The sequence below is a fragment of the Symphalangus syndactylus genome, chromosome 22, assembly GCF_028878055.3.
Source record: "Symphalangus syndactylus isolate Jambi chromosome 22, NHGRI_mSymSyn1-v2.1_pri, whole genome shotgun sequence".
In the NCBI taxonomy this organism is placed as follows: domain Eukaryota; kingdom Metazoa; phylum Chordata; class Mammalia; order Primates; family Hylobatidae; genus Symphalangus; species Symphalangus syndactylus.
This window is the reverse complement of record NC_072444.2, coordinates 69,155,001-69,178,068: the sequence shown is the minus strand read 5'-3', so window position 1 is coordinate 69,178,068 and position 23,068 is coordinate 69,155,001. Positions and strand designations below refer to the sequence as shown.

The 23,068-nt window shown below is 37.3% G+C and overlaps 1 protein-coding gene across 4 annotated transcripts in view; it reads left to right on the top strand.

Annotated features, from left to right (window-relative positions):
- The window catches only part of ZEB2 (zinc finger E-box binding homeobox 2), a 132,847-nt gene that overhangs the window by 102,808 nt on the left and 6,971 nt on the right, over positions 1–23,068 (top strand). For all 4 annotated transcript variants that reach the window (XM_055262059.2, XM_063631321.1, XM_055262058.2 and 1 more), the window contains 5 exons: positions 9,144–9,332; positions 10,039–10,253; positions 12,847–12,955; positions 13,886–15,855; positions 17,585–17,765. In XM_055262059.2, coding sequence (XP_055118034.1) covers positions 9,144–9,332; positions 10,039–10,253; positions 12,847–12,955; positions 13,886–15,855; positions 17,585–17,765 — 2,664 coding nt within the window. The remainder of the gene's footprint in view (positions 1–9,143; positions 9,333–10,038; positions 10,254–12,846; positions 12,956–13,885; positions 15,856–17,584; positions 17,766–23,068) is intronic.

The following is a 23,068-nucleotide window of genomic DNA, read 5'->3' as shown; positions in this document are numbered from 1 at the left end:
ATCAAGTCAGGCATGATGAAAAACTAAAAAGATGAGGTTCTCTCTTTCCTTCTCTCTTTCTGTCATGTTGAGTCATTATGGTGCAGTAGAAAGAGCAGTGGGTGAAGAGTCAGGATACATAAATCCTACATACAGCTCTTCCAGAAATTACTTGTGCAACTTTGTATGAATCACTAACCTCACTGTACCTTAGTTGTAACATCTGTTAAATGAGGAAATCGGGCTAGAAATTTTGGACTCCACCCTACCCTGCCCTTTCTTCTAATGAAATTTTACTGGAAGTATAAACAAAAAAAATACTGGACCGCACTAGCTGTCATGGGATGGGAGGCTCTCGGGGGCCCTGCCTCACGATAACATACACAGGGCCAGCTTCCTGGGTCTGGGACCTGCACAGTCGCACAGGGCCCAGCACTGAGAAGAGCTGCTTGGTTGGCTCTGCAGTTGCTGTCTTGAAGCTCTTAACAATTTTTGAATGAGGGGCCCTACATTTTCATTTTACACTGGGCCCCACCAACCATATAGCCAGTCCTGTTCATGTCTCACAAAATACATGAGAATAGCAAAGTATAAGCTAGGGTGGGAAGTGGTGGGATCAGAGAGGCACTGCTTCAAGTATTGAACAGAAATGCCAGTTAGGTCTAAGTTTACAGGATCCTTCTTTGGGTGTCTCCAGAGCAATTGAACCCCAAATAAAGATCCAGATCTAGACTGAAAATCTTGCCTCAGGAAGAAATACAGTGGCATCTGGTGTAACTCCCCTAAACTGATAATATTAGTATAAGGTTGGCAGCCTAGCCAGCAATTAAGTCTCTTTAACCATCAATTCTGTGCATCTCATCGTTAGCATAGAGGAAAGTGGGGGAAAGAAGAAGAACATTTTTTTACCTTCATTATCCTCTTGGTTTAATAACTATCAATTTCTCCTGTTCCTCTTACATGGAGCTTAAATTAAAACTTTTAAATTAGTTAGCTTTCTTATATGAGTAACAGAAGCGATACAAGTTTGATTATAATGTATTTCTCTGCAAGAGTTGAGTGGATATATAATGTTAATCAATTGTACAAAATCAGTTTATCAGATAATTCAGTTAGTACCTAAATACTTCACAAGGAGGGAATCATACTATTACAAAGTATGTCATATTCTTCTTGGTTGTATCTATCACATTTTTATAGGTTGGAAGAGTTTTGTCTGCCAGTCAGACATCTGTCATGGAAGTCATTATTTTTTAATTTCTTAGTTAACTTCATACATTGAGTTTTTAAAAATAAGGTGGAGAAAGAGATAGGTTCGGAGGAGAGAAAAATAAAAGTAGTGCTTGGCAGGTGAGACGGGGGATGATTTTCAGACTATAATCAGTGAACGCCAAGAAGAGCCTGTTCACTTCCTGGCTAATGAATGCTGTTGTTTTATTAGCTTTGTTTGCGATTAGGAGCAGCTATCTTCACTTCACAGCAAGTGTTCCCACAAGAAATAACTGATAGTTCAAGCTTCTTGAGTGCCTCCTTCATTCATTCAACAAATATTTAATAAGCGCTGTGTTGCTTGTGATGTTGTCTCGGGTTTCCAGGCACCTCCAAAATATTTTCTCTTAATCTGCATGTTTGTTTTCCCCATCAGAAAGCTGTGTTATTTTGAGTTTTTAATTGAAAAGAATACAGATAAAATTCTCTAGGCCTAGCCAGTAAAGAAAAAGCAAATTGATTAAAATAATTAATTAATTGAAATCACAGAATTCTGGAACTTTGAGGATACCCCAGAAAGCACACCCTGGCTCATTTTACAGATGAGGAAATTGAAATTCAAAAACATGAAATAACTGAGCCAAAATGAGGAGTCCAAGGACCCTGAACCTTGCCTAATCATTCAGTTATTGCATAATAACTGTGACCCAGGCACTGTGCTAGGTGCTGGTGACACAAAGCTGAATAACATATGGTTCATTCCTTTATCAGCTCACAGACATGTAAGAGAGATTACGATGGGATGTGATCAATTCAATGATTGAGACAGAGACACACAGATGACATTCAGTAAGTGAAGAAGGAAGTCTATATGAACTCAGGCTGAGACAGTCAGGAAAGCTACCTAATAATAATAATATGGGACTGATTATGCTTCTCTCCAAAATCATGTTATGAATGTCTCATTTAGCCATGTGAGGCAGAGGATTGAATTTGTAGAGTTCTTAAATTGGACAAGGGTCAGAATTTCATGAAAGACTTTTTAAAACACAGATTGCTGGTTCCATAGGTTTGGATGGGCCCCAATAATTTGCATTTCAAGCAAGCTCCCAGATAATACAGATGCCACTGACTTTTGAAAATCACTGACTGTCCCAAGCATTCTTAGGTTTCACGTGTCTCTACATAAAGCATAAGAAAAGAGCATTGAATTGCTGGGCAAAATCACCTTACTTCATCAACTCCTCTAAAATATAATAAACTAGTCTATCTTTTTGGTAATATACCAATTCCAAATTTTTAGGTTACACAGTAATGTGAAAGACAAGTGCATAGTGTCTATCTTGGGAATTTTTTTAAAAGTAATAGACTCTACCATTCTGTGCCAATACACAGCAATCAAAATTGTCTGAGTGTTAGCAATCTCTACATCTTGATATTCAAAATCCCCTAATGTAAGATCTCCTGCTGTTTAGGGAGATATTTGATACTGCAGGCTACTACAGATTCCATTCCTTGTCCACTCTTCACCTCGGTCTCCTGAAGCTCTCTTACATGAGAAACTCTCATTGGCATCTGAACATGTGTTCCCTGGAGAAAGCCATGTTCGGAGCAGGGGTGGAGAGAGCGGCCAAGATGCTGTACTAATTCCCAGGAAGAGCAGAAAACTTTTCTGTTGCTCCTGACGACCTGGCTTTATCCATGCCTCTGTACCAGTTGGAGGCTCTGCGAGGCTGCCCATGTAGCTGTGTAATGAGAAAAAGATCATCCTCTTCCCTCACGGTTGTTTTTAGGTATCTAGTGCCAATATATCTTTTGGAAGCCTTCTGCAAAAATGCATACATGCATTTTTAATGATGGAAAGTTACATTTATTAATTAGTCAACTTTAAACAAAGTAGCCATGAGAATCTATAGACCTCAACAAATGCTGAATACATGCTTCCTTAAACTAAAAAACTCAATACAAATGACTACGTTCAAAATGATTTTCTGTGTTTTCTTATCATCTGAGATGTTAACAAAAAGACTGTTTTTCAAAAAGATGATAAATACAGTTACCTAGATTTGTAATTGCTTCTTCAGGTCCCTTTGCCTTTCATAGTGAAGTAAGCAAAAGCCAGATTATATGATAAATACATAATTTATGTTACATACATTACATTACACTGGGGAAGCGTGTGTGTCTATATATATATATGAGATGCCCTATTATACATATATATATTTACATGTCTGTATATTGCATAATCACAACCATTATGTGTATATATCTCCAAACGGGTGAATCACAGAAGTAGGAAAAAAAATTAACCACTCATGTCCTCCTTTCCAAGAGCACTGGCACTAGTAGGCACTCAGTAAACAGCTATTAAACAAAGGGATGGATGAATGATTCTACTCAGTTTTTTACATATACTTGCTGCAACTCCTCTGTACCTTCCAAGATATTTTCTTTTTAAAAAGAATTATTTATTCATTTTGATGTTTACTTTAATGCCTTAACATAATATTCAATTTTCTTCAATTTTTTAATGAAAATTAAATGCATGCAGGACACTAAACCAGTGATAACAGAGTACCTGTCTTCCACTGTGAACACAGGCTTGTTACAAATAAAGAAAATAAATGCCAAAGGGAAACAGAAAATGATAAAGAATAAGTATCCGGTCTATATTTCACTACCTGTAAACACTAAGCAAAGCCCACTTTTAAGTATCTTTGAGAAAGTATTCTAAAGCAACTTGATTATGGGGGCTGACTAATTTGGGGATCAATATTTCTCTTTTATTTAGAGTTCTGTTAACATCGCTTGATTTTTAGGCAATAATTTTTAAGGCCAGTCTATATTGATATTTATTATTATCTGTCTAAAAAATCAATATCTATCTAACACAGCCATAAAGATATTTATAAAAGTGTCATTAATAAGCAACGTTAGTAAGAGTGGCCAATATATTGCCAAGAGAACTGAGGCTTTCCTGACAAAAAGGGACCTGAAAATTCACCCTAACAATCTAACAATATTAAAATACACATGGTCATGAGCAAACATTTTTAATTAACAATCTTTTTTTTTTTTTGAGACAGGGGTCTCACTCTGTCACTCAGGCTGGAGTGCAGTGGTGCGATCACAGCTCTCTGCAGCCTCGACCTCCCAAGCTCAAGCGCTTCTGCTACCTCTGCCTCCCCAGTAGCAGAGACCACAGGCACGCACCACCATGCCCAGCTAATTCTTTTACTTTCTATAGAGACAAGATTTGTTGTCCAAGCTAGATATTCTTGTTTTGGAAAGAGAAAAGGTTATCTAACCTTAGAGAAGGTTGAGAGATATTTGCAAGACATTAGGGTAAATTTTAGGACTAAATGCAAAATCTCTGGAGAAGGTATGGGAAGAAATTACTTGAGCCTTCTTGTGCATTTTTGTTATGGTTTGATCATAAATACCATGCAAATATCCTTTGTCAGTGTGTTTTGGCAGTTCTTCCAAAGAAACCAGGGAGTGAAGAGGATTACAGAAAGAAGGAAAATGAGGTTGATTTTACACTAGAAAAATGCAGTGAAGAATTCTACAACCTTTCAGCTACTTTTCTACCTCATTCCTGTATCCAGTACACATTATTGCATAATCTGTGTAAAAACAAACATACAAACTTTCAGATACAATCAAAACTTCATTCTTCCCAATAATTCTGAGAGTAACCAAAATTGAATCCCATCTTTTGTCCTAGTATTATAACTGTTAGGGTGATTTTAGTTTTAAGAGACTGAACCACAACGTAGCTTCAAGCAGAAAAGGAAGTTTCTTGGCTCACAGAATTTAAGGAAGGTGGTCAAGAGAACCACTGCAAGGTGCACCTCGGCCTCAGGAATGAGAAGAGCTAGAAATGAACTGTCAGAACATGCAATCTTGTCTGCTTTTCTCTGTATGTCTGCTTTATTCTCTCTTCATAAATCTTCTTTTTCTAGATGGAAAATAACAATTCCTTCATTCTACATTTTATAGCTACAGTCACTTGGCAGAAAAAAAAAAACTGCCTTGATGCTTTTTCTGGAACAAAGTCCTAAAATCATAGGGAAGGGATTTATTGAATTTAATTGGATCTATTGGCTACCCTGGACCAATCAACAAGTTGGCCTGGAGTAGAGAGGACTAAGATTGGCTCACCTGAGCAACAGAGATCAATTGTGGCGAGGGGAGCAGGATCACATGGTAACACAGCAGCTCCTTGGGTACCATAAGGCTTGGCAATTGGGAAATGGAGAAGCATTCCTAGGACAAGGTGAATGCTGAAGTACTGGGCAGAAAAACTGTATATTACTAGCACCTATTGCACCTCAGGGAAAAACTACATTAGATTCATGCTGGTGATACCTAGTTTCTGGGAGGTTCAAGTCTAGCCCACTTAAGTGACCCTAGGTGTGTGAGATATATAAACAGCAGTGTATCTATACAGCATGAAGAAATATCCAGATGGAGCGAATGGATTTAAATGATTGAGTGCCAGCTTCTTCATGAAACCTTTTTTGGATACTTATCTGAGCCCTATCAAACTCTTGCAAGTATTTATGACCCCACTACTACACAATTTGTCAAATAATTATTCTACAGTTGCCTGAATATTAGGTCTAAGTCCCTAGCTCAGCTGTAGGTATCTTATTTTATGCTTCCTTTTACCAAAAGACCTCTACACCAAGATTAGTGTTAAGGACATAATTTATTCCACATTCATCCCATAAATGATTCTTGAGAGCCTACTGTTTTCAAGGCAATATATTCAATGCCCAGGATACAAAGATGATCAAAGATGAATCCTTAAAGAGAGCGCATGATTTGATGTCTTTTGTCCCCATCACACTTGACATAGAAATCTAGCATGGCCAAATTTGATCTAGCAATTGAATTACCTCTCCAAACAACAGTAGTGTATCTAGATGCAGTTTTGTTTGCCTATCCAGAAAAATCAGAATTTTCCTCCCTTTTAAGCCAAAAGGCTATTAATGCAAATCCAATTGAATTTGCATATGATTACATTTCTGATGGAAACATTCATATGCAAATGAAAATTCATGCAAAGATAGCCAGATCATTCAAATAGTTGCTGAAATATCAAGATAAAATTAGGAATATTAAATGTACATCCATCTATGTTTACTAGGTTACACTAAGGTCATCAAGTAGGACAATATTCTCAAAAAACTTAAACCATGTCTTAACCCTTAACATAAACCATTGACAACCCTCAAGTAGATACGAATTCAGAAAGGAGCTATTACATTACTTTCTGCTGTCATAGTACTGAAAAAGAAGTCAGTCACTGATAAAATCAGTGAAGTTACTCAAAAGACATTCATCATGGCTCCACCATTTTGTCCCTTTTATCTTTTCTTCCTATCAAAAGTAAAAGGTGATTTTTTTATAGATCTGATGTTATTTTGATGATCCAAAACAATGAGCAAATACTTTATGCAAGTTGACAGTTTCTACATACTCCATAGGGGCTCAGTGATGCAAGTTAAATGACATCATCACAGTCACCACCAATAAGTATCCATGGGAAAGCATCCATGACATTGTGCATACAGCAAGAGGAAAGTGATCTTATCTAAAGCCCATATTCTTTATTAAGTCCAGCTAATAACAGATTTAAGCAAAATTTCAAGGTATAAAATCTTAATCCAGTACTGTACATTCCAAATATATTTTTGAGGGAAATACAGTCTTGGAATAGACAGTTGTTCTTGTTAAACTCATTAGAAGTTACAGAGGCAAAAAAGAAAGGTTTGAGATCACAGCATTCAGGATTACTGGCACTTAGTTTAGTGGTCCACAAAATGTAACTCTCCCACTTCCTTTTATTTGGTCCCATATATTTGTTTATAGTTTCAAGTCTTTTTAGAATTCTAGTGTTCTTTGCTTTGATGAATGTCACCTACCATCCATCAAATTTGGGAAGTCTAAACCTGAGGGAGGTACCTTAGCATCTCCCGATTTGACAAACTGAATTCTTTTCCAAATGAATCTGAGGAATTTTATATCTTAGGTATTTCTCAAATCTAGACACTTCCTTCATCCCCATCATCAATTCCTTAACGGTGTCTTTTGCCTCGCCTAGGACAGGAACCTCCTAACTGGATTCCCAGGACCTACTTTTCTCTCCCTCCAATCCCTATCATACTATAGCCAAAGATGTCATCTAAAAATGCAAATAATCATAGTTTCATCCAACCATCCTCTTGCTTAATACTCTTCAGTAGCTTCCTGCTTCTTTTAGAGTAAAAACCCAAATCCTTAAACAAGCTCTTACCTGCTGCATGGTCTTGCTCCCGCCTTACTCTCCACCCTTACATCACGCGGTTCCCCCTTCACCCTCTGCACTCCAGCACTGTCCTTTTTTTTTACATCCTGAGATGTCCCATGCTTGTTTCAGTCACCACATTGCACATGCTGCTCTTCTCCAGCTTTTACAGTTAGTTAACTCCATGCTTTTTCAGTTAAGACCTTCCTGATCTTCTAGCTGCCATCAGGTTCCTCTGTTACTTTTTTTATACCACCATATAACTTTCTTTCGTAATACTTATCTGAGTTTGTAATGAATGATGTGTTTACTTTGGAGATAATATCAGTTGTATTAATCTCTCTCACGGCTTCCCAAAGGACGAGCCTAGATCTGTTTTTTGCTCACCAGAGCATGACATGATGCCTATCACACACTAGGCATTCAATAAATACTTGTTGAATTAATGGATGGTTCCACTTTCTATTCTCCTCATCAAAAATCCAAGTTCATAATGATGAAGCAAAAAAAAAAAAAAATTGCCTGGCTTGCTTGTGCATCATCCTGCCACAGTTGCCAAAGAGAATTAGTATGTCAAATACTATAATATTGTTTATGGTAGAGAAGACAAGGTGAAGAATCTAGTGGCACCAAGGTTAACTGCTTTCAAAAACTATGATAATAGGATTCCACCATTAATTGTACCAGCAAAGCACTTTTTTCACCTACTTAGGATAAAGAATAGTATAACAGCTACTCTCCCAACTTTATGTTAGCATAAAAATATTATTTAGGATATCTAAGCCACAACTTATTTCAGAAACACATCTAGAGGTTTCAAATATACAAAATTTTATGACATAAGTTGCTAAAATTGAGTTACAGCTGTTATTCGTTTCACAGGAATAGAGTCATAATTACAAAAGGTAAAGTCACATCAGAATCACACACCAGTTTCTTAACTCCCTCTGTTACTTTTTATTTTATTTCTATCAGCTGTGAGCTTAATTTTATTTTCAGCAGCTTTAAAATACTGAACTAAAGATTAAAATTATAGGGAAAGATAAAATGCCACGTTCTGGTGATTTTTTTTAACAAAGTTGCATTATTTGTCTAGGAATATCTTTCCTTTTGCATCTGTCTCAGACTGTGTAGTCCTGGCTGTCTGTGACATTCAGAGGGTGGACGGTTAAAAGCTTATATTTAGCAACAGGATGTATCTGTGGTTAGGGACGCTCAGGCTAGTGGACAATGAAAAATTAAATATATCTTTTTTAAAGAAAAGGAAATTTCAGATAGACTATTAAAATAGCCTTAATCTTATGTTATCTTTAATGTTTATGGATCTTAGAATGCAGTTGTTGGCTTTTTAAAAAAATTTTTATGAAAAACATTTTAAATTTCTTTCATTCTTTGTAAGTTATACAGACTAATATTCCAGGAAGAAAAAAATAATAAAATGTGCTTATTTAACTTGAAGGAAAGTGCCCGCCTTCTTGCATATATTGCAAGAATAAGCATTCAGTCAATAATCGGTCATCTTCAACACTTCTTACAAATAAACTAGGTTTTGTAGTCTGTTGCAAGTCAGCATTTCTCACTGGCTATGATGGAGATGGACTTGGGATCCTAGGAAGAAGGCCCGGAAACGACATTTCTTCTCTTTTTATGATTTCAGTGAAGAATGCAAATTGCACATCAGATTTTGAGGAATACTTTGCCAAAAGAAAACTGGAGGAACGCGATGGTCATGCAGTCAGCATCGAGGAGTACCTTCAGCGCAGTGACACAGCCATTATTTACCCAGAAGCCCCTGAGGAGCTGTCTCGCCTTGGCACGCCAGAGGCCAATGGGCAAGAAGAAAATGGTGAGGCTGTAAATCATTTTTAGCCACTACACTGACCTCTGCAGCTGTTACAATTACAAATGCACTACATGCCTGGGTGTTTACCTTAAAATTTGAAGAACAGCTGCAGAGGCATGGAATTTCATGAGCAAAGATTAGAACTGTAATTTTAGGGTATTGTGAAATTTTTTTGTCAGCAAATTTGTGTCATTTGTACATCCAATAAAGAACAAGAACAATTAGAGCCCATTTCTAAGAGATAAAAATATCTAAATGTATTCCTATCTTTCTGAAATATTTTACTTTTGAGGAAAAAAAAAGTTGAGACCGACCCTCCCTCACCTTTTGTTCTTCTCCACCGACACCTGAAACGCCCCTTCACACTGTGAGTTCCTGAGTAATCTGTGGCTACAGGTTTCACAGGAACTGTCAGTCACCTGAAGAGAATTTCCTCATTTATCAGCTGTTTAAGTCCCCCCCACCCCCCCCCCAAAAAAAAACCTGAAGTAATTAATTAATTTTCGAGCACAGTGTGAGCTGATTCCGACAAGTCTGTCCTGGGCATGCGAGGGGACTGGTGTGCGAGGGGGCCGGGTGCAATGATGGCACTCTGTGGAGCAGATTGCAGTGATTCCTGTCATACCATCCCGGGCAGTCAGCCCATTAGCTGCCATTGATTTACTGACCTTTTGGCCCGCTTCTCTCTCTCTCTGTCTCTCGGCTACAGACCTGCCACCTGGAACTCCAGATGCTTTTGCCCAACTGCTGACCTGCCCCTACTGCGACCGGGGCTACAAGCGCTTGACATCACTGAAGGAGCACATCAAGTACCGCCACGAGAAGAATGAAGAGAACTTTTCCTGCCCTCTCTGTAGCTACACGTTTGCCTACCGCACCCAGCTCGAGCGGCATATGGTGACGCACAAGCCAGGGACAGATCAGGTGGGGGGATGGTTTTAAGTGATTTCTTTCTATAATAACCCCTTAGAGAAACGATATTGCTTTGATTGGCAATCATTATTAATTTTTCATGGCATTTTGAAGATGCAGATCTTTTAATGGTAATAGCTTTAATTGAGGTCTAAATGATTTTTTGATGGTCTCTTCTAATATGATTTAATAGTCTTATGTTCACGATCGAATGAGTGTGTTAATTTCTAATTTAGAAATTTTATTTGCACTTTAACTTGACTTTAGTTTCATTTTTATGTTCCACAAAAAGTGAATGAAATTGTAGCATTTTAATTATACATTATTAAACATCTCAGCAATTTTAATTCCATTTTTCACCTCGCTTTACTTAGAAATTTTCTTTTCATATAGGATCTAAGTCATAGAAAAAGAAGTGTGTATTTCTTTCATTTTTCATATAACACCTTCAATTAGAGTATTTTTATAAGCTGCTACTAGTTTATGAATCTAATTAAGTGTTTTAAGGAAAATCAAAAAGGCATATATTATCTGCGTGTATATATATATATATAATAAATTGGGTTAGTACTAAAACATTGGATGTACATTAAAAATGATCCCTTCTTAATATACATATTTGTAGCTAAATGTTAAAATCGCTCCCTCTTTTTGCTTACTTGTCTCAAAAATAAAAACTCTGTCTTCAACAGTTAAGTATAGCTTCTTAAATCTTTAAAACAACTGAATAGGATTGATTCACACTGTTCCTTAAATGTTACAGCAAAACTCTTCTTTCCCCCTGGGAGGATTGACTCTGCAAATTGATATTATGATATGTTTGCATGGACAGAAGTGGTTTGCCTTAAGTCACAATAACTGGCCCTACAGATCCAGAATCACTTAATTTAAGTCTTGACACCATGTCTGTTTTTAAAATTATTGAACACGATATTGTATTCAAAATTCTTAGTTTTTCCTTATAACCTTCATTTTCTTTGAATAAGGAAAATGAGAATAAGCAAAGACAGTCAATAATGGTGATAATACTAGATTATGGAATTTTACTATTTTAGGAGAACAGCTCATATAAATTATTCCATTTATATCTGATTGGGCTTGTCACCTGAATGCTTTTCAAAGATGAGTTATAAAAAATATGCTTGCATAGTTGCACTTATGTAACAGTTTATCTCCCCTTGCTTATATGCACAAAAACTCTAGGAAAAAAAACGTGCCCAGATATTTATCTAGCATAACCGCTTTAAATTTCACATGCAGAAGTGTGATTGTGTTGGTGCATTATGAATGGTAGATTTGGTGTTGAAAAGTCCCCTCATTTGCTCATGGCATTTACAATTAGTAAATTAAAATGATTGTATCATATTAACAGTGGCACAACTAAAGTTTATAGTAGTCCTCTGAGGGCTGTGGGGGGAGACAAAGCAGCTGTTGCTGTTTGTTTATGCAACTCAGCAACATATGAGCGCTGGTCCCTCAATGGCGCTCGGCGGGCTGGGCTCTGCTTGATCTTTGAAGGTTGCTGCTGTTTGAACAAACCTCCCTGTGTCCCATGTAACACCATCTGTCTCACTAGGAATGTGGGAAGATTCAGCACACCCTAGCAGTTGTCATACCGTTTCTGTGCTGTCTTTTTGCAAAAGGCTTTTGTGTCATTGCTGCTAGAAAAAGGTTGACCTCCTACCTTGAGCATCCAGAGTGGATGACTGCATTTTTTTTTTCCAGAATTCTAAGTCACACTGCTTTTTTCCCCTTGTTCAAAAAGGTCAGCTGTGTTTGATTATATCTTTGCTGCTTTTAACTTGTCTTTTCAGCAAACTTTTTTTTCCTTTTTTGTCCCTACGCCCTAGCACACTACTAAAAAGGAAAATGAAAAGTCGTTGAAGTCTTTCCTACTGGCCTGTGATAAAACTGTTCAAGCAGCTACAACCCAAGATGTTGTCTCTTACATTTGATAATGAATCAAATCTGATAGGCAACACCTCAAGAAAAACTGGGCTTACATTTGCTACTAGCACAATGAATAGGATATTTAAACATGCTCATCATGTAATGAAATATTTATAGTCAAGGTTTTTTTGTTTGTGTGTTTTTGGTTTGGGACTGGGTTTTTTTTCTTTTTTAAATTTTAGATTGCTTCAGTATAAGATATACTTTTATGCTGATACAAAAAATTGATAACTTTTGTTGTGTGGGGGTGGTTTTTTTTTGAGACTATTCAGAATTTTCAGGAAAATATTTTTTTCTTGACAGAATTGTCACATTCTAGCAGAGAATGTTCATATTTTAGAATTTGTGGTAAACACGAAAAACAACAAATATCTTTACAGTTATACTTCCTCATCCCCAAAGGTTCAAAGATACATTTTGGAAACGACACTACAGAAATAATTCTAAAAGCAAGTGTTGGATGCGCATGTGAAAGCACTTTTTTTATTACCAACATTATCACTTTTATTGCAACTCTGGAAGACTGAGCAGATAAATAAGCATGCACTCAAACCTTTTGGCCTGTCTGAAAAATAGAGGCCTTTTAAAAATATTCATAACAAATTTTCTTTGTTCCTCCTGCACAAAACTGATGTCAGTCTTTCTCCTTTTATAGCACCAAATGCTAACCCAAGGAGCAGGTAATCGCAAGTTCAAATGCACAGAGTGCGGCAAGGCCTTCAAATATAAACACCATCTGAAAGAACACCTGCGAATTCACAGTGGTGAGTAGCAGAGGTGCTGGAGCTCGCATTTGCATTTTACTTAATTAGGGGAGTTTTAAAAGATTGTTTAAAATTTACACAGTCCTATTTGTAGCTTTTTGGAACTATCCATTTATTTCATCAACTCTGTGTGCCTGATTTGTCTTCATGAGACTTATGGCACCACCAGTAGCACTGTCTTATAAAAAGAAGCAGAATGCTTACACATCTTAAAAATTACAAATGCTTTGATTTATTACAAAATCTAGAGGCTCCTTTTTGTCCTTTTAAAACTGCTTCTTCAGAGTAAATATTTTTGACCTGAGGAAACTCAACTGGCAGATTCTGAAGGATATTAATTTTTGAGACCTAACCGTGAAAAAAAAGGGTGAAGAATTTTGGATAAGAGCTATGTATGATAAATACTCCCTGATTCCTGAGGGCTGTGGATCACAGAACAGAATCCTACCACTGAGATTTCCTCTTTATAACTAGTTTGATAGCTCTGCCAAACATTTTATTACCAAATTGGATGCTATTCAAAGGACTAGTTGGATTGGTAGAATCAATGGAATCTCCACAAAGTTGATTAAAGCCATGGCTACACTTCCCTTTAAATACTGTGACATCTTTATTGTGCTATTGACCACACATTAATCTGACACTCTGTTTAAATAGGAGGCTGCCGATGTCAAGACAAGATTTGGGATCTCAGCTGAAAAAGGCATAGATAGCCCTTACCTTCCACTGTGAACATCTTGAATTATGTCCTCCCAGGGTAGATAAAGCTCAGAAACGGTTGTGGTCACATAATTCTAATCTAAGTACCTAGAATGTAGAGGTACCCCATTGTGTTCCCTTCATTTGGTTTCACAGATTCTTGTCTTGGTAGACAACTGCAATTGTTACCTAATCAAGGAAATGTAACGGTAATTTTAATTATCATTTTAGGTGAAAAACCTTACGAGTGCCCAAACTGCAAGAAACGTTTCTCCCATTCTGGTTCCTACAGTTCGCACATCAGCAGCAAGAAATGTATTGGTTTAATCTCTGTAAATGGCCGAATGAGAAACAATATCAAGACGGGTTCTTCCCCTAATTCTGTTTCTTCTTCTCCTACTAATTCAGCCATTACCCAGTTAAGAAACAAGTTGGAGAATGGAAAACCACTTAGTATGTCTGAACAGACAGGCTTACTTAAAATTAAAACAGAACCACTAGACTTCAATGACTATAAAGTTCTTATGGCTACACACGGGTTTAGTGGCACTAGTCCCTTTATGAATGGTGGGCTTGGAGCCACCAGCCCTTTAGGAGTTCATCCATCTGCTCAGAGTCCAATGCAGCACTTAGGTGTAGGGATGGAAGCCCCTTTACTTGGGTTTCCCACCATGAATAGTAATTTAAGTGAGGTACAAAAGGTTCTACAGATTGTGGACAATACTGTTTCCAGGCAAAAAATGGACTGCAAGGCTGAAGAAATTTCAAAGTTGAAAGGTTATCACATGAAGGATCCATGCTCCCAACCTGACGAACAAGGAGTTACTTCTCCTAATATTCCGCCTGTTGGTCTTCCGGTAGTGAGTCATAATGGTGCCACTAAAAGTATTATTGACTATACGTTAGAAAAAGTCAACGAAGCCAAAGCTTGCCTCCAGAGCTTGACTACTGACTCAAGGAGACAGATCAGTAATATAAAGAAAGAGAAGCTACGTACTTTAATAGATTTGGTCACTGATGACAAAATGATTGAGAACCACAACATATCCACTCCATTTTCATGCCAGTTCTGTAAAGAAAGTTTTCCTGGCCCCATCCCTTTGCATCAGCATGAGCGGTACCTTTGTAAGATGAATGAAGAGATCAAGGCGGTCCTGCAGCCTCATGAAAACATAGTCCCCAACAAAGCCGGAGTTTTTGTTGATAATAAAGCCCTCCTCTTGTCATCTGTACTTTCTGAGAAAGGAATGACAAGCCCCATCAACCCATACAAGGACCACATGTCTGTACTCAAAGCATACTATGCTATGAACATGGAGCCCAACTCCGATGAACTGCTGAAAATTTCCATTGCTGTGGGCCTTCCTCAGGAATTTGTGAAGGAATGGTTTGAACAACGAAAAGTCTACCAGTACTCAAATTCCAGGTCCCCATCCCTGGAAAGAAGCTCCAAGCCATTAGCTCCCAACAGTAACCCTCCCACAAAAGACTCTTTATTACCCAGGTCTCCCGTAAAACCTATGGACTCCATAACATCACCATCTATAGCAGAACTCCACAACAGTGTGACGAATTGTGATCCTCCTCTCAGGCTAACAAAACCTTCCCATTTTACCAATATTAAACCAGTTGAGAAATTGGACCACTCCAGGAGTAATACTCCTTCTCCCTTAAATCTTTCCTCCACATCTTCTAAAAACTCCCACAGTAGTTCATACACTCCAAACAGCTTCTCTTCTGAGGAGCTCCAGGCTGAGCCTTTAGACTTGTCGTTACCAAAACAAATGAAAGAACCCAAAAGTATTATAGCCACAAAGAACAAAACAAAAGCTAGTAGCATCAGTTTAGATCATAACAGTGTTTCTTCCTCATCTGAAAACTCAGATGAGCCTCTGAACTTGACTTTTATCAAGAAGGAATTTTCAAATTCAAATAATCTGGACAACAAAAGCACTAACCCAGTGTTCGGCATGAACCCATTTAGTGCCAAACCTTTATACACAGCTCTTCCACCTCAAAGCGCATTTCCCCCTGCTACTTTCATGCCACCAGTCCAGACCAGTATTCCTGGGCTACGACCATACCCAGGACTGGATCAGATGAGCTTCCTACCACATATGGCCTACACCTACCCAACTGGAGCAGCTACTTTTGCTGATATGCAGCAAAGGAGAAAGTACCAGCGGAAACAAGGATTTCAGGTAAAGAGACAAATGTTTTTCTGCTCTGAAGAAAAGAGATGGCAATTATTTGATTATGTGCATGCAGGAAAAAAAAAAATCTTAGTGAAAAAACTCAGCAGAAACAGAAGAGTTTGCTTTAACATGAACCTAAACCGTCAGTGGGTTAGAAAAATGGATGAAACAGTGGATCACTGTACTCTAAGCACATTTGCTTTAAAAACAAAAAGGATAAAGAAGAAATTAATATTTATTTTGAGATTTACTTAGATGGACTCATCTGCTTTTAGAATTAAACATTGGTGACAATATTTGGTAGGACTTACCTAGGTGCTAGAAGTTAAAGTTTATAACCATCACGTGCTTGTAAAGATGTGCACAGGACAGGTGTGATGGCTCATGCCTGTAATCCCAGCACTGTGGGAGGCCAACGAGGGTGGATCACTTGAGGTCAGGAGTTTGAGACCAGCCTGGCCAACATGGTAAAACACTATCTGTCCTAAAAATACAAAAATTAGCTGGGTGTAGTGGTGGGTGCCTGTAATCCCAGCTACTTGAAAGGCTGAGGCAGAAGAATGACTTGAACCCAGGAGGCTGAGGTTGCATTGAGCAGAGATCGTGCCACAGCACTCCAGCCTGAGAGACAGAGCAAGACTCTGTCATAAATAAATAAATAAATAAATAAATAAATAAATAAATAAAAAGATGTGCACAACTTGCAATAATGTATATACACATTTTAATAGGTACTTTTGTTTTACAGAGAATGGTTTATTTTGAAGAGTATTTTTAAAAATGTCTTCCATATTTCACATGACTTCTTACCAAATCTTCGAAGTAGTTAATAATTATGCTTTATCAAATGGGAAAGCAGTTATATTTTAACATTATGCAGCATATAATCTTTGTTTGCAAAATAAGAGCATAAGTAGCAGTGCACCTCTGTTAACAGCTGTTCCAGTATTCCAATTTACAGTACATCTGCCCTCTTTGTCAATGTATTTAAGCCTATTTAATCTTCTCTAATATTAATTAGTGCAAACATAGTCTAAGAAAACTGAACTGTGGGCTAGCAAATGGAAATGTATGTTATCATGCAAGTTTGCACTCCTTTGGATCAAGACAAAATAAATATCAAGAAATTTAATAATTTACTGATCCACATTCATTATTGTTCAATGCTGAAGGCTGTTTTAACATAGAACATTGATAAAAAGTGTTATTAATATTCCCTATTTCAAATTAGAAAATTAAATATAAAAATATAGCTTGAGGCCTTTAGTTGGTAGACATACATTTAAATAGATTGCATAATAATAACATTTTGTACCTAAATATAAAATTCAATTAAAATTGGGTTTCTACAGCTACAGATCGTTTCTAAAGTTAAGCACACTGGAAAATACACAAATTTCAATGTTAAATTTTCACTTATGGGTATTTCTTGGTATAAAGGAAATGAAGGATTTTAGAAGAGTTTGTTTCTCTCACCTTCAGAGTTGACCATTTTCTGTCCTTGAAAAACAGTGAGATCTACCTTCCAGGGCAGAGAAGTTTATATTTTTGTTGCATATATTGTTGCATATACTGCATATTGAGACCTCATATATTGTTCATGGAAAAAAAATTGTTTAACTGGATCAATTAGTAGCAAGCACTTTTGAGGTTCTCCAAATGTCAGCTTATGTGAAGTTGTTTGGTGTGAGCACAAAGAGAAGCCACTGTATTGAACTGTGTGATTCTGTCGCAGGGAGAATTGCTTGATGGAGCACAAGACTACATGTCAGGCCTAGATGACATGACAGACTCCGACTCCTGTCTGTCTCGCAAGAAGATCAAGAAGACAGAGAGTGGCATGTATGCATGTGACTTATGTGACAAGACATTCCAGAAAAGCAGTTCCCTTCTGCGACATAAATACGAACACACAGGTATGAGTGACTTTGCCTAGTTGGTTAGAGCTTCCCGTCCTGCTGTACATTTCATAATATTTAATGAGCACACTTGTGCAACATAAGATGTAACATATGCTGATACCTTCAACAAGGAAGAAATAATGCTTTTGCCGAGCTCAGTAGGACTTTTTTGTTGCCTGTTTATTGGATCATTCATGTCTTTATGAGTGTGCTTGTCTTAATATCTTTCCAGTTATTCTGTAAACCAAATTTAGAAATTATGTCAAAGGGACAGTCAGATGGCCAGGGCAATGAAATGGCATGACACAGCCAGTTATTGAAAATATCTTCAAATTCTTAAGTTTCAAAGCTTAAGATGAACCTATATATGTAAAAATCTAATAAGAATTTCAGACAGTAATACATTAGTTTCATCATCCAAAACACCAAGAAAGCCATAATTTAGGGGTAATTTTGTTTGTTTTTTTTTTTTTAATTAGCCACATTTTGAAAGAACTAAAAGCATTAGTGTCATAAAAGAAAAGTAATAGACCAGATGAGCTACTTGAAACCACCTATATTTGGAAGATTGAAATAAAACTTTCTAAATTTTAATTAGTATATTTCCAATTCATGCATTACTAATTAGGAACAATTACAAAGAGTTGACAAGAAAGCAGCCTGATTCTTCACTATGAGTAGAGAGATAGTGGGTTAATTTTTGAAAAGAAAGATGAAGTACCATATGTAATTTAATATTACTTCCCACAATCCAAGATCTGCAGCTGTATGGTTGAGCTCCACTTGTGTTTCCTCCCTGGCTCCATCCCCACCTCCCTGAACAATAACGTAGCTGAACCTCATCCCTGCCCCTAGCCCATCTCCAATTCTTCTCCACTGGAAATCTGGCATGCTCTATTAGCCCTGGATGGGGGGAAAAAAGTGTAGGATCTCAATCAAAATATGGGCAAGAGGGAACAAAAAAATAAGGGAGCATGGGAAAACAACTCATTCTAAACCAGGAAGTCTAGTATCAAACATTTCAATATGGAGGAAAAAAAACTAACACTTTGGGGGGAAAGCTTTTTGGGGGAAAAGTGATGGGGAGGCACAAAGAAAAAGAAAGAAGACAGAAAAGGGAATATGAGCCAGGCACAGCAGCTCACGCCTGTAATCCCAGCACTTTGAGAGACCAAGGCAGGAAGACTGCCTGAGCCCAAGAGTTTGAGAACAGCCTGCGCAACATAGTGAGACCTTGACTCTACAAAATATTTTTTAAAAATTAGCTGGACGTGGTAGCTCAAGCCTATAGTCCCAGCTACTTGGGAGGCTGAGGTAGGAGGATGGCTTGAGCCCAAGAGTTCGAGGCTGCAGTGAGCCGTGATTGTGCCACTGCACCCCAGCCTGAGCAACAGAGTGAGACCCTATCTCAAAAAAAAAAAAAAAAAAAAAAAAAAAAAGCCAAGGTAAGGTGAATACTTCCTGTCATGTTTTGACTGCCTAGATACATGGCACTCTTTTCTGTCACTGAAAACTGTCCTTGGGAAGTACTTGTACTCATCATCAGCTATTACTCCTCACTGGGCACGTGCTGGAGGCAGCGCAAGTGACCAGCATCAGCCTGATAGTGTGGGGAGGGTTTTTGTGAAGAGAATAAGGTTGATAAATAACAGGGTTCTTATTCCAACCAATACAGTTTTCTTTTTCTTTAGCTGTCTGATATTCATTGTTATTATTTTAGAAGTTTAATAATACCTTAAAGACAACCCAATCTAAATCCAAACAGCTTTTATACTTGTGTTATATAATTCAATGTTTGAAACATCAAAATTTTCTTTTAGCATAGATATTTTCTTTAGTACTAAGTGCTACTTAAGCATTTACAAAGTAAAGATATTTTCATACCTAAATTTTACTTTAATTTTAATATTTTAATCAACCTTAAATATATTTTGTATTCCGTTATTCAGCTACAATAGGCACATCACTGAAGGCATCTTTCCCTCTCTGATTGGTTTTATTATATGACCATATGCAAACTCTATCATTTACTACACGGTGAGTGTACAACTTTTATTTTAGTGAGGGCTATCATGCACATTGACATCCAGTCAATATATTTACTTCTTATAAATTAGAGAATTGTAACCTTCGTAGGTCTGTAGACAGTTGAGAGGCCCAAAAGTTGACAAACACAAATATGCATAATTTATTTGAAAAATAAACTTCAGGCCTGATGTGGTGGCTCACGCCTGTAATCCCAGCAATTTTGGAGGCAGAGGCAGGTGGATCACCTGAGAGCGGGAGTTCGAGACCAGCCTGACCAACGTGGAGAAACCCCGTCTCTACTAAAAATACAAAATTAGCTGGGTGTGGTGGTGCATGCCTGTAATCCCAGCTACTCGGGAGGCTGAGGCAGGAGAATCACTTGAACCCGGGAGGCGGAGGTTGCAGTGAGCCAAGATAAGGCCACTGCACTCCAGCCTGGCCGACAGTGTGAGACTCCATCTCAAATAAACAAATAAGTAAATAAACAAACAAACTTTATTTTTTAAAGTAAAAATAAAATATTCTGCTCTTTCAAGATGTGAGAGCTGCTGCCTCGATACATTGCCTAGCAACCAGATGCTAATCATTCAATGGTTTCTCTAAACTTGTGATTAATTATCTTCCTGTTGGCTTTCCAACTTGTCAAGTTTCCAGCATGTTAACTTTTTGGTCACTTGACCAAACATCTCATGACATTTCTACTGTCAGTGTATTAGGTTCTATTCAAATCAAGTTCTTCACGGATTTTCTATTGATGTGATATATGTGGAAGTGTAGTCCATGTTCCTATCCCAATTGAACCTGTGGGATAGTTCCTATCCCACTAGCCTTTCATTTGTTTACATTAAGCACTAGTAATATTTTGAGAATGGACTAAGATGAAAATTATAAGTGAGAACTGTATTGGGACTGATTGATTCTAAGGTTGGGAAATAAAATTGAATCATCATTTCATTATGCATTGATTATGAATGTGTCCTTGGTAAAGTGTGTTTGTGATGTCTGTCTGCAATTTTACATATAGAATCATTTAACTTAAGAAGGAAATTATGAGCTACTTATTCTTGGGACCCAGTGCTTTTTTTGCCTCAATTTATTTCCTAGGCAGATACCAAAGTCATCATGCTTCATTTTTCTTACCAATGGCTTATTGCTTGCTTGCTTTTCCTGGGACCTGGGACTGGGACAGAGGAGGGAAACACTGTGTAAATGTTGACTTCAGCAGAATTAATTGTCACAAACAAGGACTGTGAAATTCAAAACTCTGAAACTCCTGTTAGGCACTGTCAAGAACTCGTTTGTATTCTAAAATTTAAATCTGACCTTTATTGAGTGCTTTCTCTGTTGAGACGTCATGGTAGGTGCTTTTGAAACCCACCTTATTTAGAAAAGTAATACAAATGTTTCTACTTTTGAGTAGATAAGTCTAAGTTTTAAATAAATTTACCAGTCAGTCTTGTTTCTCAGTTACATGGTAATTTTTTTCATACCACAAACCTTTCATTTATTATTAAGTTGAGTTACCATTCTAGCTGTCAGGTGAATCACAAATCTAGATATTAGAGAAAATATTCACCCTCAGAAAGTTTGATTCACCCAGTATCAATTTGGATGTTCTGACTCTTGGTCATGTGGAAATTTAATTCTAGGACATCTTGATTTGAATCAGGTAAACAAGCAAAACAAGTTAAAAAGAGATGAATGTCCAAGTCAGTTACTATTTAAATTGAATTTATTAAATGCTTACCACTGAAACTTCTGGAGATCAGTAAACTATTTAGTGTAAGGTATATGTCAAAACTCTCACCTGCTCCCAGATTCTATCCTTTGCATGATGTCATAACTGAACATTTGATTTTTTCAGGTTGTCAATTCATAATGCAGGATTAATATATGCCTATTATAAGCATACTGTTTATTATCGAATGAGTTCTCTGAAAATTGAATGTCTATAACCAAGGCCTATCTCTAAGACAGACTGCAGTTTAGTGGGCATGCGCGAAGCGTTGCTAACAGGCCTTGAAACCTATAACAGAGGATGCTTGCTCTCTCTGGACACTGCTCTGTGTTGTGTTGCTTTGGAAAAGAAAGCCATATCGACTGTAATGTTCATTCAAAATTATTCATACAGTATCTTCCAGAAGTTACCTAAGTAGCTGACCTTTTTGCGCTCCTGAGCTGATGAGACATTAGTATCCAAAAGAGGTTGTAGGACAGTTTGCCCATACACGCTATAGCAACTAGAGCATCAAGAAAATTTTCATCTCCAATTTCTCTTCTCTCTATTCAGATTTATTACTTCCATGTACTCTGCTCCTGCTGAATGCGTCCTACTTAGAACTTGAGAAATTATTGAACATGTATTAATGAATAAGAATAAAATGATCTAACATTAACTGAGTGCCTACTATGTGCAATCCTTGTACTAAATGCTTTATATAAGTTGTCTTCCTTATTCTTTATGCCCAGTCCGTGAGTTAGGTCCCCAAATGATCTTCCTTTTACCTACTGATCCTGAGAGAAGTTAACATGCCTGAGAATGCGCAGCCTGTCATAAACGATGGATGTGAACCCAGATAATCATATTCATTTAACACTGCATCATCCTGCCCCTATGGATGAATTGCTGCGGCTAGAAACGTCTTATCCTTTCTCCTGATAGCATCCTTTCCTTTAAGGTCCAAGTCCACACAAGTGAGACCAAATTCATAACATAATGACATGAAGTTTCCCAGGAGACAAAACCTCTTGTCTTTTTCCCAAATACACGTCTGCTTCCGCTTAAATTACCTTCCCACCACGGTGTCTTTCCAAATGGAAAAGCATGCTGTCTTTGCAGACTCTTGGCATTCCATTGGGATTCTCTGTTATCCAGTTTACCTCTTTCAAAACATCTTTTCCAAAAGTTAAGGAATGGTTCTTGTGTGGTTTGAATTATACTTGCTTTCTTCAGAGTATGAGCTACCTTGAAGTAGGTTATTAGAACTGTCTTTATTTCCAATATAACTAGTAGTCACCAACAAATATCTTTCTGATTTCCACTCTTCCAGTTAAATAACTTCTTTCTACTCTAATATTGTACCTTACTACATTTATCATCACTAAATTTCTAGTGGACATTCCAGTTAAATAAAGACCATTAATGAAATAACATATAGCAGTCTACAGCATTTTCCGAATAGTGGCATAACCTGGAGGCATTCAATAACTATTATTAAATATATTTAATTACTGATTGAGATTTTATATCACCATATAACTGAATACCTAAAGTGTATAGAATGGGTTCC